This window comes from Salvia hispanica, chromosome 2 (genome assembly GCF_029641045.1).
Source record: "Salvia hispanica isolate PSC_SH4W2 chromosome 2, Shi_PSC_v1, whole genome shotgun sequence".
Classification (NCBI taxonomy): Eukaryota; Viridiplantae; Streptophyta; class Magnoliopsida; order Lamiales; family Lamiaceae; genus Salvia; species Salvia hispanica.
The window spans coordinates 34,526,403-34,542,021 of record NC_142693.1 but is presented as its reverse complement, the minus strand read 5'-3'; the positions used below and the strand labels follow the sequence as shown (position 1 = coordinate 34,542,021).

The 15,619-nt window shown below is 36.9% G+C and overlaps 4 protein-coding genes across 9 annotated transcripts; 2 read left to right on the top strand and 2 right to left on the bottom strand.

Annotated features, from left to right (window-relative positions):
- The first annotated feature begins 62 nt into the window (after positions 1 to 62).
- LOC148932257 (transferases, transferring hexosyl groups) lies at positions 63 to 3,724 on the top strand. 2 transcript variants are annotated; one of them, XM_089063589.1, is made up of 8 exons: positions 63 to 421; positions 675 to 780; positions 1,040 to 1,132; positions 1,209 to 1,404; positions 1,697 to 1,878; positions 2,330 to 2,580; positions 2,872 to 3,044; positions 3,301 to 3,724. In XM_089063589.1, the coding sequence occupies exons 1-8, from the start codon at positions 82 to 84 to the stop codon at positions 3,466 to 3,468; spliced, it is 1,509 nt and encodes a 502-aa protein (XP_088919715.1). In that variant the 5' UTR covers positions 63 to 81; the 3' UTR covers positions 3,469 to 3,724. The 2 variants fall into 2 exon arrangements, with proteins under 2 accessions (XP_088919715.1, XP_088919716.1); XM_089063590.1 differs by having other exon boundaries at positions 182 to 421; positions 668 to 780.
- LOC148932256 (heparanase-like protein 1) lies at positions 3,702 to 7,235 on the bottom strand. 4 transcript variants are annotated; one of them, XM_089063584.1, is made up of 10 exons: positions 6,913 to 7,235; positions 6,191 to 6,450; positions 6,055 to 6,091; positions 5,777 to 5,960; positions 5,401 to 5,549; positions 5,063 to 5,299; positions 4,740 to 4,929; positions 4,530 to 4,655; positions 4,347 to 4,446; positions 3,702 to 4,272 (listed from the first exon to the last, which is right to left on the bottom strand). In XM_089063584.1, the coding sequence occupies exons 2-10, from the start codon at positions 6,398 to 6,400 to the stop codon at positions 3,892 to 3,894; spliced, it is 1,614 nt and encodes a 537-aa protein (XP_088919710.1). In that variant the 5' UTR covers positions 6,401 to 6,450; positions 6,913 to 7,235; the 3' UTR covers positions 3,702 to 3,891. The 4 variants fall into 4 exon arrangements, with proteins under 4 accessions (XP_088919710.1, XP_088919713.1, XP_088919712.1 ...); XM_089063587.1 differs by having other exon boundaries at positions 6,191 to 6,445; XM_089063586.1 differs by lacking the exon at positions 6,913 to 7,235 and adding an exon at positions 6,552 to 6,900.
- A 1,836-nt stretch (positions 7,236 to 9,071) lies between these two features.
- On the bottom strand, positions 9,072 to 14,018 carry LOC148932254 (Mitochondrial substrate carrier family protein). Of its 2 annotated transcripts, XR_016135035.1 has the most exons (10): positions 13,840 to 14,018; positions 13,620 to 13,735; positions 13,494 to 13,551; positions 13,192 to 13,341; positions 12,824 to 13,034; positions 11,947 to 11,992; positions 11,113 to 11,233; positions 10,899 to 10,971; positions 10,231 to 10,584; positions 9,072 to 9,430 (listed from the first exon to the last, which is right to left on the bottom strand). XR_016135035.1 is itself a non-coding variant. In XM_089063696.1 (9 exons), the coding sequence occupies exons 1-9, from the start codon at positions 13,916 to 13,918 to the stop codon at positions 10,380 to 10,382; spliced, it is 1,059 nt and encodes a 352-aa protein (XP_088919822.1). In that variant the 5' UTR covers positions 13,919 to 14,018; the 3' UTR covers positions 10,112 to 10,379. The 2 variants fall into 2 exon arrangements, 1 of the variants encoding a protein (XP_088919822.1); XM_089063696.1 differs by lacking the exon at positions 9,072 to 9,430 and having other exon boundaries at positions 10,112 to 10,584.
- LOC148932255 (Remorin family protein) lies at positions 9,325 to 10,318 on the top strand. The gene is made up of 4 exons (XM_089063697.1): positions 9,325 to 9,472; positions 9,565 to 9,730; positions 9,818 to 9,899; positions 9,972 to 10,318. Exons 1-4 carry the CDS (start codon positions 9,325 to 9,327, stop codon positions 10,161 to 10,163), a joined length of 588 nt encoding a protein of 195 aa, XP_088919823.1. The 3' UTR covers positions 10,164 to 10,318.
- Positions 14,019 to 15,619: the final 1,601 nt, after the last annotated feature.

Sequence of the window (15,619 nt, the reverse complement as noted above, 5' to 3'; positions counted from 1 at the left end):
AATTATAATAAAAAATTGATCTTTACTAAGACTGAATTAAGGAATCAATGTAACTAAATCGAATAACTATTTTTCAGCGATATGAGAGCCTCCGGCAACCGCCTCGGTGCTCACACGCGCCGCCTCCTCCGCTACGCAGTCGCCTCTAGGTTTCTCGTGGTGGCCCTAATTATACTCTGGCGATCTCTTCTCAGCCCCTACGACACATCGGCTTCAATTAATCCGCCATGCCTCTCTGCCGCAAATTCATCGAGTCCGCCGCCGCCGGTTCTCCTGCCGCGAGTGGGATCGGCGATTGAGCGCAGCATCGTGTGGGATGGCGTCTACTTCACGCGCATTGCGGAGTGCGGATACGAATACGAGCAGACATACGCCTTCTTGCCTTTGCTTCCCCTCTGCGTCACTATTTTCTCAAAATCAGGTTTTTGAAAGCTGTTAATTTTGCTGCGCAACTTAATTTAGAGTTGTTTAGTTCAACTTTTTACTAGTGATTTATTTGAAGATAGTGGAAATAGAGCAGATCAAATACTCTACAGCTCTGTGTGTAGCTTCATGTAGAACAAGTTTAATCCTTTTTGTTTGATTTACATGTTTTCCAAAAAATTAAGCATCAAGATGCTTTTTTTTTTGCCCAACTGTTGGGAGAATATATGATTTTTATTTTTAGTGTGCAGTTTTTGCTCCATTGGTACCTCTAATTGGATACAGGGCTGTGCTTGGATTATCCGGCTATGTGATTAACAACATCGCCTTTGTTTTTGCTGCATTTTATTTATATAGGTGAGGTTTATTAGCTGCAGCGGCTTCGTCTTTGTTTTAATTGTTTATGCTTCATCCATGTAATCAAATCAGCTGAACTTAGTTATCAAATTATACAAAGTCTGGATTTTGAGCTTGGTTTGGACAGTCTACTACTGATTCAATACTGTGTAAACTGCTTACATTGCTATTATTGAGCTAGTTCAGATCCTGATGTACAAATCCTCGAACGTGATTATTTTCCTCTTGTGTTAACTTTTTAAAATCATATATTATGCAGGCTATCTGTTATTGTTATGAAAGATGAGGAGGTTGCACTGAGAGCAGCAATTTTGTTTTGCTTTAATCCAGCTTCAGTCTTCTACTCATCAGTGTACCCTCTGGATCCTTTTTCTCATATATAGAAGAATAGCGTGGATTTGAGTGATGACACTCTTCATTTCCTGCAGGTACTCTGAGAGTCTTTTTGCTGTATTGTCAATCGGAGGGTTGTATCATTTCATGAATGGGAAATATAATTATGCTACTCTTTGGTTTGCACTGTCAGGCTGTGCACGGTCAAATGGAGTGCTTAACGCGGGCTACATTTGTTACCATGCAATGAAACAATTAAATGAAGCTTTCTCTTCCAGAAAGCGCTCTTATGTGAGTACTTATCTGCATTGTGTCCCATTATGAATATATAAAAATGGAACCTCTTTCAACTAGAAATAGCTACATGTACACTCCACCAATAGCAGGACTTGTGATACTATCTGAAAAGGTGTGTGAGGTCATTTTTATTGAAATTGTTGAGGATTTTTTATCACATCATATCTATATATTTCCAGTACCATTGGCAAGTTTTTCAATTTGCATGTTTATGTTCTTCATAATTATTGACTTTGGAATCATGTCTGTTGTATTTTATTTAATGTACAATCTTTATGTGTGCCAGCTGCTAATAGCGAAGATTCTTCTTGCTGGAGCATTACGATCTATATTTATCTTTGGTCCCTTCATTTCCTTTCAAGCATATGGATACTTGAATATGTGCATGGGTCGTTCTGTTGCTGAAATGAGGCCTTGGTGCAAGGCACGACTTCCTTTGCTCTACAATTACATTCAAAGCCGCTATTGGTATGTTACACATATTATCCATTCGACCACCCTTTGCCTTTTCTGCTTGCACTGGTATTGCTGCTGTATTATCTGTAGAGCGAAGTAGGGATGCTTCCTCTTTGGTGTTAAAACAAAGAGTCCGGTTTCATTATAGTGATTAGTGAGAACTATGTTGCAGACACTAACTAGATGGTTATGATATCCCTCTTTCTGAATTACTAAGATCTGTGTGGAAGAGTTGTCAAAACTTGTCCCTCATATCAATGGTCTGACTGTGCTTCACATTTAGCCACTCGGACTAGGTTCATGTATAGTTTACTGAAGTCAGGATTTATTAGCTAGTGATATATGGAAGATCGGGTTGGTGCCTAGTTGAGTTCACTTTGTGCCAGTATGTGATCCTCTATATATTACTAGAAGATATTTTTTTGTTTCAATCTCTTACGCTGTTTTTTTGGTTTTATGCCAGGGGAGTGGGCTTCTTAAGATATTTTCAAGTTAAACAGTTGCCAAATTTTCTTCTTGCATCACCTATATTGTCTCTGGCACTTTGCTCTATTGTCTACTACATAAAGCTTTGGCCTAAGGTTTTCCTTTCTCTTGGTCTCCGAGTTTCTCAAAAAGAAAGCAAAATGGTTGGTTCCTCATTATCTACCGGACCAGAGGGACAAGCTAGCACTGCTGGGATTTCAGAGTACAGTGCTACTAACTTATCGCAAGGTGTGCATTTTACTATAAGCTATAATCTGTTTTCTTTACTTCATTATATGAATATGACACTAAGATTAACAGAACATGACAATTTTGAAAATAAGGCCACATATCACTTTCTGAGGCCTAATGGCTTTAGTAATCTAGTATATCACTCTGTCTTTTACATCTGCATCATCCTCGGATGATCTAGGGTCTGAAAAGTGAGCCTGTTCCATGCGGATGTGGTGCACTTGTTTTACTAGAATGTCTGTGATTTTAATTCTAAAAAGAGAATTTTGCATTTATTGCATAACACAGATAGCGGGGATCTTAAACTGAGAAAAAAAACAGTCAGAAGAGAAAAAATGGTTATAGAGCCATCAAAAGATGAAGCACCAGATCGCCTGCAATGTGATCCTGTCGTTATTCTTCCTTTTGCTCTACACTTAAGCTTCATGGTCGCCACAGCATTTTTCGTCATGCACGTTCAGGTCAGCTCCAAAAGCTTGTTTTAGCCTCTCTTCTTGAATATTAAATTCAATTATTTCTTGAAGTAGCTGATGTAACCATGTTTCCAAAGATCAAGTCCTACAATGTTTTGTGCATATCCTCCCTAGGGCTCAGCATGAATTATATGTCTAAACCGTGATGAGATGAACGTGAATGGATTCTCTTCCTTCTTCTTGACATGCAGATGGTCGCCTTTCTCTGCTTATCTGGCTCATGTATTCTTGTTTCGTGTGACAGGTTTCGACTCGTTTCTTATCTGCCAGCCCCCTTATTTACTGGTACGCATCCCACATAATGGGATCTGGGAGCATTGGAAAGAGATGGGGTCATTTTATATGGGCTTATTGTGCTGCTTACATTTTTATTGGCACTTTGCTTTTCTCAAATTTCTATCCTTTCACCTGAAGAAGGAGACTCTTAGACAGAACAACAAAGCTTCAAGTTTACATTTTTATTGACACTTTACTCACACCATATTCTTGTAAATTATTCCAACATTTTTAGATATAGTTTTGTGTTTTTTATGCAATTTACAAATGTTAGGTAATCTTCTTTCATAGATATGCAGAAAGATGAAGAAATGAATGTTAAAAAGCCTTCGCTTGTAATGTAGTAGTACTACTTTGAATGAGACAGAATGAGTAAAAAATTTAATTGAATATATTTCATTCATTATTGTTTTCATTAAATTACATTTCCCAAAGAATATACCAAAGAAATACAAAGCATAACTCCTACCAAAATACAAGACTCCATAATCACTCTTCAAAAACTCATGTACAAATACAAGAAAGATGTGAAGCAAACCTTCAAACTGTTAGACAAACTTCACTTGCATCCAGGAGCATTGAAGTTGGGATACACCACAAACGCCACCGAAAGCGGAGCAACTCTAAGAGGGGCGTTCGTGCCGACAAGGGCAGGGACGAGGTCCGGCACACCTCCCGTTGTTTCAGTCAGATGCAGCGGCTGTCCGTTCAACAGCATTGTTGTGCTCCGAAGATCACCATTCTCGGGAGTCAACCGGTACTCCTCTCTCGACAGTTTCTCATCCGAGGCTCTCTTGCCGATCCATGAGACCGACTTCTTAATCCCACGCACGACGGAACTTGTCTTGGTGACTTGCACTAGTGCACTGTCACTCGATTCGACTTCAATGTCGAACGTGGTCTGGTTGCTCAGATTGATCAGAAGAACGACCACACCAGCCTGAGACGGGGACTTGTTCAGAGACAAACGCATTTCATATTAACAGAATGTCGGAATGGTAAAACGGCGCTTACTCTTTCTTTTGCACAGTGAGCATAAATGCGCAAAAATGGCGAATCGTGGCTGTGAACGGAGAGTACTCCCTCTCCCATGAGCCGATCCCAGAGCAGTGCACTGTTTTGCCACAGGATATTAGCATGAGATGACGAAACACAAACAGTGATTTGCAAAGAAGAAACGGCGATGCTGAGCCTAACCTATAATAGTCGGGGGATGGGATGAACGTAGTTTTGTTAAGGAGACCGTAGAAGCCGCCTATCAAAGTCTGCCGGCAATAAACTCTGGTGTTATACTTAGCTGCCATTCCAAGTTGATCCAGATACCTGCATACATGATTTCAAGCTCTTGTCAGAACCAGCAAATCCCTCCCGATTTTCCATCGAAGATTTAGTCGATTCTGAGGTTACCAGAAGGTGTTGACGAACGCATTAGATATTCCCTTAGCACCATTGTTGAAGGCCCCTCCTGATTCACCAACCCAAGCTGCAGCCCAAGGACCATTTGCTTGAATCGTGGCACTAAGATTGCCAAATGTTAACGATGCCCTGTCCAGGTGGCTCGGGTTTAGAATCTTTTTCATTATGTTCGGGTCGTTTCCTGCAACAATGTGCCAGAGGTTAGTCTCACTTAGGATTTACCAATCCGAATCAGAGTTTATACGTACCTTTAAAACTAATATTGAGATTCAAAACACAGTAATAAATTCGAATGCAATTTAAGTAGAACCAACCTGCACCCAAAGTGTACATGTGATGCGACAGAACATTTACTGCGTTAGGACCCGAGACTTGAAGCAGCGTATCGAACCAAGACTTATCATAGAACCCTCCTGGTGCCAAGATAGTCGGTTTGGGCGTAGCATTACTTGCATACAGTTCATCGACCATAGTATTGAGACGGACCAAATCTTTTCCATACTGTTGCGCACTAACACTAGCACCAACCCCCTTGCCGCTCAACTCATTACCTAACAAAAGTAACGAGAGAATGAACTGAACGGTCGGTTTGAGATCACAATCAGAGGATATCTTTCATCGACTACAAAAGAGGTAGTTCAAGATTTTGTACCAAATTCCCAAGAGTCGACATTGTATCCCTTTGAAATAGTGTATCTGATGAAATCATGAGCATTGCTAGGATCCCAATCTCCTCCCCAAACTCCTTTCCGCAATTGGTACCTCCCGTAAAGAGCATTAAGGCCAAAAGTGAGAACAACTCTGCAGCGACAAAGTGAAACAAAGACCATTGGAAATTCTCGGATTGAAACACAGCTACCAATCATCATACATATACGACAGTAATGGCATGGATTAAAGCACTTGGAAAACAGTCTAAGAACTAAAAAACATCAGGAAAGGGCACTTGGAGAACAAGTGAAAAATCTTTGATAGCTATGCATAGAGACACATGTTCATAAAGGCGCAGAAATATTAGTTCATCTTACCCTGTCTTCTTGAAGAATTGATTTAGCTCATCCCACCTCCGCACAGATAAGCAGCCCTTTGAAAATCCAAATAATCCACCCTTTTGCTTCGTAAATGGTTGACAAGAAGATGACAAATTTCCCACCTCGTAAACTACTTGATCTTGCAAAGAACCGCCAACTCTGATTCTCAAACTCTTGAAAGCTGTTGTGCAACAAGACAGGATGAGACGCTCATATAAGGTATGGTGCAATCAGGATATCAGAAACGGTCAAGTTACAGAAAAGGAAATACGAACCTTGAATAGCATTGATTAGAGAAGGATGAGACAGATTCTACAAAAGAAACGAGTATTAATCACTGAATGAAACATAAAAGTTCATAGCTAGGCAACAAAAGGCGCCATCTCTTATGAGTAAATCGACACCACTTACGAGATTTATCACAGAGGACGACCCCCATGGGCATCTATTGTATTCACACTTATCTTTTGGCCACCAGTCAATGGTGGCACAAATATAATTAGCATCCGTGTTGGCAACGGTTGAGTTAGTGTCGATGATAATTCTGACATCTTCAGATTCCTGCGCCAAAATTGCCGAGCAAAAGGCCAGAAAGACCAAGAACAGGGCCTGAAATCCCATTGGCAGATCAACCAGTAGAACTTCAAGGCCACCCAGCCAAATCAACTAGACTACAAAGAGTGATCAAACAAGAGAAATAGACAAAATCAAGCAGAAGGTTATCAAACTCATCACAGGATGTCTAAGAAGCATAACCACAACATTTAATTACTTTTTCAAATCATGAAATAACGAACAACATAGCTCTTCCAACAGAATATCCCAGAATTAACACTCTCTCCCCCTTTCTCTCCTCTCTCAAACACACACACACACACACACACACACACACACACAAGATATTAAAATGATAGTAACACAAACTGTATATGCTCAATAGATAGACGCAATTTCTTTGCTTCTTTGGTGCATTACCAGTCGTACAAGCAAAGTTATATACCAATTTCAAGAAACAAGAAAATACAAAGCTGATGAAAATTGACATGTAAGAACTATCTTGCAATTGTATAAAGCTAGAAACAACAGATAGATCGGAAGCAATTAATTTGGTGAACAAAAAATACAAAATATACCGTAGAAATTATTCATTCTCCGTGAAGAAGCAAATGCACACGGAATATTGCTGAAAAATGAATCTTTACTAATGTTTCTTGAAAAATCTTTTCCGGGAATCAGATACTGACCCAACTCATTAACAACCGAGAAATCATTGCGTTGGCCATGATTTCTTGGAATTTTAATGGGATTTGAGATAGTCAATTGGAGAGAAGTGTTGGTGGAAGAAAAATGGAAATAAAAATTCAAAATTTTGTCGGCTTGACAGAGGTCCAATTGGATGCTTTTAAAATTCTTTAAACAACCTTGCACTGAAAGTTGAATAATTTTCACCTAATAATGAAAATTACACAATTTTATCTCTCTATTAAATTTTGTATCTGGATAGGTCTGCGTAAGATCATTGTGTGATAAGGACAGGTTTCTTTTATTCCTTTTAAATCTGATTTAGATAGTTGACTGAAACTGAGTTCACTCAAAATCAGCCACCAACCTTGGATGTATCTTGGTCCATAGGTAATTTGCCGATGGGGTCCACTAGTGTTTCCTATTCATTGCCAATACGTTGGTAGAAAGCTACGAGTATTTCCGGAGATACCTTGTTGAAGTTTTTGTGACACTAATTTGAGAAGGTCGGTTGTTTACAATGCTTAATCCTTGATGAATACGTGACCTCAACAAAGAGGATATTGTTCGCTCAAAGACAGGAGCTGTCTAGGATGGAGGTGGATCGGGCCTTCATGTACTATATGCACGTATTATATTGCATAAGATGATAGAAGATGAATGAAATAATTTAATATTGAATGAAGAAGTTGGTTCTAGCTTGGGAATTCAAGTCAACCCCAAAATTAAGGTGCATCGCCTCAATTTTGAGATGCAGGCTCATAATTGTCTTCAACAAAATCTTATTGAAGAAGTTTGGTCACGTACTAACAAATTTCAGCAATGAATTTTATTTAATCTTTAATAAATTTAGATAATATAATCATTGGTATTTAATAAATGTAAATTTTTATACTTAAATAATGTATATTTGAGTAGGGGTGGGCATTCGGATTTTTGTTCAAACCATCCGATCCGAAAATTTGAAATATTATGATTAATGAATCTGATTTAATCCAAAAAACCAAATCCAAAATTTGAAATTCGAACTATGAAATCTGATCAAAAAATCTGAAATTGCATAAAGAGTATAAAATCCGAAAATCCAATAGAAAATCATAAATTTGAAATATCTAATACCGAAATCTGAAAATCTAATACTATGAAAACACCAATATAATTATTAACACAAAGGTTTTATGTAGTACAGTATTTGTTTGGGTTTATACTTAAAGTGGTACTCCGTATAATATATACATTTTTTTTCGTTTTGGTTTGTCACTAAAAATAGTCAACTTCTATTTTTTATATTTCTTTCTTTTCTGATGAGGTGAGCCTCATTCTACACTAACTTAGTCTAAAAAATTTTCTTTCTCACTCTCATACTTTACTAATTATGCATTAAAACTCATGTCGTCCCAAAGTTTCTATCTTTACTAGACGGAGGGAGTATATAAATATATTTCGGATTGCATCGAATTTAAAAATATCTGATCTGATCCAATCGAAACATCTACTTTTTAAAAAAAATATTCGAACCAAATCGAAAATCCGACGGAAATACAAGTTGTTGCTATTCAAAAGATGTATAAATATTAAAGCAAATGCTCGAATAATTGCATTTTACTTTCGGTGAGTATCACCTATAATGTCTCCCATACTACATCTCCTAATTCATCAATAAAAAATTGACATATGAATACTTTTTAAGAAAAGAAAATAAACACTACAAACTTTAATTATGATAAAAATCTTCTAATATATCAATAAGAAATTGGCACATAGACACTCTCTTTATAAAGAAAAATAGACTAAAACCTCTTTATAAAAGGAATAGGAGATGTAATAGGAGATGCATTAGGGTTACTAAAGTTTTAATCTTTATTTTATTTTCTTAAAGAGCATCCATATGTAAATTTTTTATTGATGTATCAGGCGATGTAGCAGAAGATACTACATTAGGTGATCCTTACAAATTGCTCTAACTACAAACTATTATGCATCATGCACACACAAGGATATAAGAATACTGCAACAAAAGGAATCAGAATATGATTATCACAAGCATCAATTCAACCAAAACTTTGTAAAAGCTAACTTTTTAATTAATTTGAGTTATCTGTAAAGAGGAAAGATGGCTTCCACATTTACAACGTCGGAGAGTCGAAGACAACTCCAAGATTGTAAGAAAAGAAACAAGAATTCTTTGCTTTTTCACCACTTTTTCTGCTCAAACATACATATATAAGTGTGTGTGCTTGTCTTATGATTTCATCTCCCACTGTTCATAACAACGTAAACAAATTTAATCAAAATCGAAACCAATGATGCGACGCAATTATGAAGCCGACGACTCTGATTTTGCTTCCGCAGTTGCTGCTTCTGCTCATGCCATACATTCTCTTGGTGAAATCAATCCAAATCCTAAAACTGCAAGAGCAAATACCAGAAAACAAGAGCTGCAACAACGAGGTACTAACAATTCTCTCGAATCTCTTTTAATTATTTTAATTACTACTTTATAGCATGTTACACTCTTTTTACTTTTCTGGGGTGCATGAAAGATTCAATGAGAAAGGCATCTATGAAAGAGACCAGGGGTTCACCTTCACCCTCTGTTACGCCTGCAATTTCTTTTACTCGTGATAGAAGGCATACACAGCCACTTCGACAATCAGATTCTAAAGCAGATGCTTGGGAAAAGGCTCAGATAGCCAAGATTCGTAAACGGTGAGATTAGATTCCTTTCTATGGTGACAGAGACAGGATCTTTAGTTTCAAGCATAGATTTTGAGTTTTCAGTACTATTATTTATAGGTATGAGAATCTGCACAACGACATTAAGGCTTGGGAAAATGAGAAGAAATTGGGAGAGAAACATCGGCTTGAAAGGAAGAAGGTTTGCTTCTTGACTTTTAAAAGGTAGGCAAGTAAACTTTATAGTGGCTTGAAGTGTGTGTTGTTATCGCAGGGAGATTTGGAACTCAAAAAATCAAGAAACATGAAGCATTACTACAACAAGATAGCCAGGATTGATCATGTAGCTCAGGGAACAAGAGCACGGGTCGAGGAGAAACGAAAACATGAAGAATCCATCGTGAAAGACAAAGCTAGGGAAATGAGAGCTACAGGAAAAGCTCCTGTTAGCTGCTTCTGCTTCTAACTAGACAAATTATTTATGTACATACAGTTTCTCAAGAAAATTCAAATAGAACGAGACATTTGTTTACCTGCAATGCTAGCTGTTACTGAAACTTCATCTTGAAGTCTGATTTGATTTGTACATGGACATGAAAATTTAACTTTGTTTCCTGTGTATATCATATTCCTAGCCCTTTGACGTATTGAACATTGATAGATCGAATATAGGATCAGCTCTTCAAGAAGCCTCTTGCAACGAAGACTCTTTCTTGTCTATTGATATACTAGTTGATTTGTGATGATCTCTAAGAAATTCTACGGCCATGAAGGTGAGAGCTGATGCAGGTATATACCATGCAATTCTGGGGACACCACCTCTGAACATCCCTTTAACTCCTTCAGCATGCCATACCTTATAAACAGCATCCAACCATCCCGTATACCTGGAGAAGTACTTCTATGTCAAGGATAGTACAAAAGTTTTTTTAACTGTGAACTGGAATATAAAAACATGCTATCACATTCAGGGAGACTAAAAGAATATAAAGGTCAAGGAATATAAACATTGAAGCCTAGTTCTCAAGTAGCAATTTGTGTCTCAAAAGCCCAACAAAGCAGCACAATCTATTGGTGAAAATAAAAAGTACTACTACTATTTTAGAATAAATTGCTGCTTTTCTTCCTGAAAAGTATAACATATAACTTTGCGGTCATTTAGACTTGTCATTTGAAAGTAGAGTCAGAACTTCGCTATTACCTAATGGTGGACCCTTGTACTTGCAATCTGGTTTTGATAACATCCAGCGGTGTAGTGAGATATGCACTCAAACCTGAACGGTAAAGATAATATCTTAAGCCTGTAAATTCTTAGAACGGTAAACCCAGTTGTCCGGTTTATATGAGGGATGCGATGGTGATTAGAGGAGAGAAAGAGAAAGAGAGATGCTATGGAATTTAAACAGCATACATACCGCCAGCTAGTCCTCCTAATACAAGACCCTCGAAAGTACTATTAGTGTTGAAATCTGAATTGGGGAAAATTCTATGTCTCCCATATTGTGACATGGTCTTAAAAGCTTCATAGAAGGTAACCTGCAATATGAAGACATTAATCTAGTGAGCATCATATGATGTAATGAAAGTGGATATATAAAACAACATATAAAGTGTCTAAGTTTAAATATTCATAGACACAATAAGCATAGACAACAAGAAAGATAGAGGTGGCTGCATTTTTTTGTACAGAGAGGTAGAATAGGCTAGACAAGGTTATAGATTCATAATGGTGTGAAAAAAAGATAAGGATGTCTCTGTAAGTCTTAATATGATTTTCATCTCCGCAAGAGCATATGCAGATATTTAAAAAGCAGGAAGAAGGTAACAAGCACAGTTCTTGAACTCCTTTTGCCAAACAGAAGCACTGGCACATAATAATGTCTTCAAACTTTCAGGCTTTCAGCAGAGTTTTGCATTTCTTTTAATGGAAAAGGTTGATGGGAAATACCTGGGAAAGAGTTTTAGGACATTAAAACTGTAAAATCCCATGAACAAATAAACTTCTTAGCATCTCACACTATCACACATCAACATTAAGTTTTCCTTAAATTTCACAATTTTCTGCAAAAACAATCCATTCCAGGCATTAAAATTCCATTAGATAGTGATCCATGCTATATTGGCATTCTAATTGATTCTCAAGTTCTCATATTTTAAAAAATGAACATGGCAAGGCCTAGGCCCAGCTGGAGATAAACAAATAGTGCAGCTGATGTATACGATGATTATTGAAGCCAATCATTTAATACCATAAGTCCAGCAAATGGAACATCTCGTGCAAGTGTGGACCAGTATCTGCAACAAAATAACAACATGTTATTCTTTAAGATATGAAATCAGCATTTTCTTCTATGCGAACACAATTGTGTGTAGATGCAACCTACACAGGTGCAAACAGCTAAAGTAAAAGCTACTAGTTATGAACTAATTTCATCAAACATCACCAATTACATGGTGCAGCTGAGACCTGAGTAACATCTTCTCAGGGGCTGTTCGGTTTGCAAGATTGTATCACGGGATTAAATATGTAGAGTGTTTGGTTCACGAGATTGAATCCCACAACTCAATCCTAGATGGATAATCATGTGATAATTAGTCATAGCCAACCCTCTCCAACTAAAATAATCTCACAACTTAATCCTAGATTGTATGTTGGTACTCCCTCCGTTTCGCCATAGTTGAGGCGAAACTTTTCGGCACGGAGTTTTAGAAATGAATATTGGGTGTGTTAAATAAATAGATAAAAAAGTAAGAGAGAGGAAAAGGTAGAGAAAATTTAGTATAAAGTGAATAAAGTAGAGAAAATAAAGTAAGAGAGAGTAAAGGAAGAAAGAGAAAAAGGTTACCATATATAGAAATGACTCAACTATGAAGAAACGGAGGGAGTACTATTTTATCTAGGAAATCAAACACCACCTTAGAATACTATTTTTGATTTGTCAGATAGTATGGTGCAGAATAGAATCCTAACATCATGCAAGTATCATCAGCTTTGTCTGTTCTATTGTCTTCAATTTATGTTATGCTAGTTTCTTACTCAATGTGCAACTAAGAATATTCCAACAGAACATGTCATAAATGCAAAAAGTTTAAAGAAAACTAACTCAGGAATAAGATAGTAGATACCCTGCATATAATCCCCTTAGCCCTTGTTCCTTCCATATTGAACGTCCAGCTTGAAACATTCCAGGATAGTAGCCATATGTGGGCATACCAAGTTTTGCCTGAGAACCTTCTTTAACTAAAACAGAAGCCCAGTATTTCTTAGAGCCCTGAACCTGCATGCGTTGCTTCATCACTTCACAAGGAACGTATATAATAGAGCCAAGTGTATCCCCTGAAAGCACAAAGAAACAGAGGACACTCATCATAAGTCACTCACCGCAATGCCACTTTTATAGAATTGGGAATGGAAAAAAAAATCCCAGAAAATGATCAAACTCCGCCACAAACTACATAGGGGCTATGGCAGAGACAATGTTAAAAATAAAAACCTATTGCTCCAGCTAGAAAATGTGCCCAGTGACCACCAACACCAGGATATGTTTCGTCCATCCAATTCTTTGTGGACTCGATTACTCCAAAGTAAGTAGCTCCAGTAGCAAGAGATCCCATCACTCCAGGTGCAATTCCTCTGTACAAGCCTATCCAACAATTACAATCTTAACTTAAGTACACAAATAAGATGACACATTTCAAATCCAGAAATTTATCAAATACACAACTCCTTCACGAGACGCAATGCTTCTATTTTAAGAAACACAAATGGAGCAGAGAAGATGAAAATTTTGTTTACCAGCCAAACCATCCGTAGCCCAAACAGCACGAACCATTTGCATTGCACTATTTTGATTCTGAGAATAAGCAATATCACGTATCAGAAAACATAGACTCGCATTAATTCCAAATTCAGAAGAATCACCTTGCTTCCGCTGAAAATAGCTTGGCTTTGCATGCGTGTCTTAATTGTGTCAACAGGATGCATCATCCCTTCCCCAAAAGCGCCCGCAATCGCCCCCCATAAAAACTCCCTCCACACTGCAAAAGTTCAATGTTGACAATTTATCAAACACCTCTAGTGATATATCAAATTAATGTAATTCGTTCGTGAAACAATCAATTCAGCTGGAAAATAGCTCTACCAAAGAATTGGCTGTGGTTGTTTCGGCTGAGCGTGAGTGGTTTCCCGTTTTCGCAAATGGTGGAGTGGTCAATCGCCATTGATGATTTAGGTGGAAGCTAGCTAGGGTTTATGGGTTTCTGGTTTGTTGAGTGATTTTTGAAGAAGGCGGGTTTTTATTGTGGACCTATTAATCTGGCACGAGCTCCCACCTCCCACGGTCCCATCAGTTGAAAATTTCAAATTTATAGAATTTTAATTTTAATATCAGTGATAATTTAATGAATTGCTAAAAAAATTACTACTTCCTCAATCCACCAGTAAGTTTAATTAAAAACAAAAACCATTGAACAAATTATAGTCCAACAAAATGCTAGCTCCTTAGAGAAGTTTAGGATGGGAATACGAGTATCCGTGGATATCCGACCGGAAAAAACCGGGTACTCAAATCCGAAAATCATCTAAATATCTATCCAAAACCCGATATATTTTTGAGTACTCCAATACCCGCCCCGATTATCCATACCCAACGTATCCGGTACACAAATACCCGACTTTTTACATGTGTTAATAACTAAAAAAAAATTCAAATTTTATACATTAATATAATATATTTAAATATTTAAATTACTAATATCTTTAATGTTGCATTTATTTAAATATTTAAATATTTAAATTGACTAATATCTTTAATGTTGCATTTATTTTGAGTATAAAACTATAAAAAAAAGATGGGTCACTTTTAATTTAAAATATATGATTATATTTATGGGGATTGGTTATGCAATATATAAGTAAAATAATAAAAGTTACACATTTAATTAAACTGTAGAAGAGACCAATAATATAATTCAAAAGTTATAATAATTAACTAAAATATAAAAATCACATGAGTTGGTTATGCAATACGTAAAACTTGAGAGTTTGTAGAAGTCGTGACCTAAAGTAAGACAGATTGACTTATTTATATAAGTTTAGAGAAAGTTAACCTAGTAAGTTGTAATTAATAAATTGGATATTCGGGTAATATCCAATACCCATCCGGGTTACCCAATATCCGATTTATCTTAAATTTCAATACTCAATCTCATATCCAATCCCATAAAATTGGATATTGGGTATCCAATACCCGGCGGATATCGGGTCGGGTATGGGTAAACCCAATACCCGATATCCGTATTTCCACCCCTAGTTTTAAGCACTTATCAATAGATAGCATAATTAATTGATCCACACAATTTATGTGAACAATTTATAGTCCAATAAATAGATAGCATATTATTAATTGATCCACACAATTTATGTGATCTAATTTCAACTTAGCTATGTAATGTCCTTATCCTGCGTTCATTTTTATTTCATCTGTTCATCTTTTAATACTTTTTTTTTGTTATTTTGTTATTAAAATTGTTTCTCATCTTTTATCTTTTTCAATTAATTTTGTTATTATAGTTGTAAATCTCATGTTAATGAGGAAACTGTAAATTAATTAATAGTTGTTTTTTCAGCAAATTGCATAAATTTGATGTCTAAGTTCCATAATAAACTAAGAATACCTTGATTATGTCCAGAATCCGACGACCATGGCAACCACTTCGGCGAACTTGAAAACATGAAATATAATAAAAAGAAAGATACCTAACGGGGGGTAAGGGCGACTGGCGTGAAGGAAGACGACATGGGTGGTGCGTACATAACAAAGGATGACAACGGCAAGTCTAGCCGCCGCGGTGCATGAAACCGAGAGAGAGAGAGAGGCGAGATGAAGAAAAAAGAGAGGAAAGAGAAACAGAAGCTGTTGA

Coding starts and splice junctions, on each gene's coding strand:
- LOC148932255 (XM_089063697.1), top strand. CDS start 9,325: ATGATGCGACGCAATTATGAAGCCGACGACTCTGATTTTGCTTCCGCA. Junction 9,731..9,817: donor ATAGCCAAGATTCGTAAACG/GTGAGATTAGAT, acceptor TATTATTTATAG/GTATGAGAATCTGCACAACG. Junction 9,900..9,971: donor ATCGGCTTGAAAGGAAGAAG/GTTTGCTTCTTG, acceptor TTGTTATCGCAG/GGAGATTTGGAACTCAAAAA.
- LOC148932254 (XM_089063696.1), bottom strand. CDS start 13,918: ATGGCGATTGACCACTCCACCATTTGCGAAAACGGGAAACCACTCACG. Junction 13,035..13,191: donor TTTTCTAGCTGGAGCAATAG/GTTTTTATTTTT, acceptor TTGTGCTTTCAG/GGGATACACTTGGCTCTATT. Junction 10,585..10,898: donor GTACAAGGGTCCACCATTAG/GTAATAGCGAAG, acceptor GTACTTCTCCAG/GTATACGGGATGGTTGGATG.
- LOC148932257 (XM_089063589.1), top strand. CDS start 82: ATGAGAGCCTCCGGCAACCGCCTCGGTGCTCACACGCGCCGCCTCCTC. Junction 2,581..2,871: donor TGCTACTAACTTATCGCAAG/GTGTGCATTTTA, acceptor TGCATAACACAG/ATAGCGGGGATCTTAAACTG. Junction 3,045..3,300: donor TTTTCGTCATGCACGTTCAG/GTCAGCTCCAAA, acceptor TTCGTGTGACAG/GTTTCGACTCGTTTCTTATC.
- LOC148932256 (XM_089063584.1), bottom strand. CDS start 6,400: ATGGGATTTCAGGCCCTGTTCTTGGTCTTTCTGGCCTTTTGCTCGGCA. Junction 5,961..6,054: donor TCTAATCAATGCTATTCAAG/GTTCGTATTTCC, acceptor GTTGCACAACAG/CTTTCAAGAGTTTGAGAATC. Junction 5,300..5,400: donor TGTCGACTCTTGGGAATTTG/GTACAAAATCTT, acceptor TACTTTTGTTAG/GTAATGAGTTGAGCGGCAAG.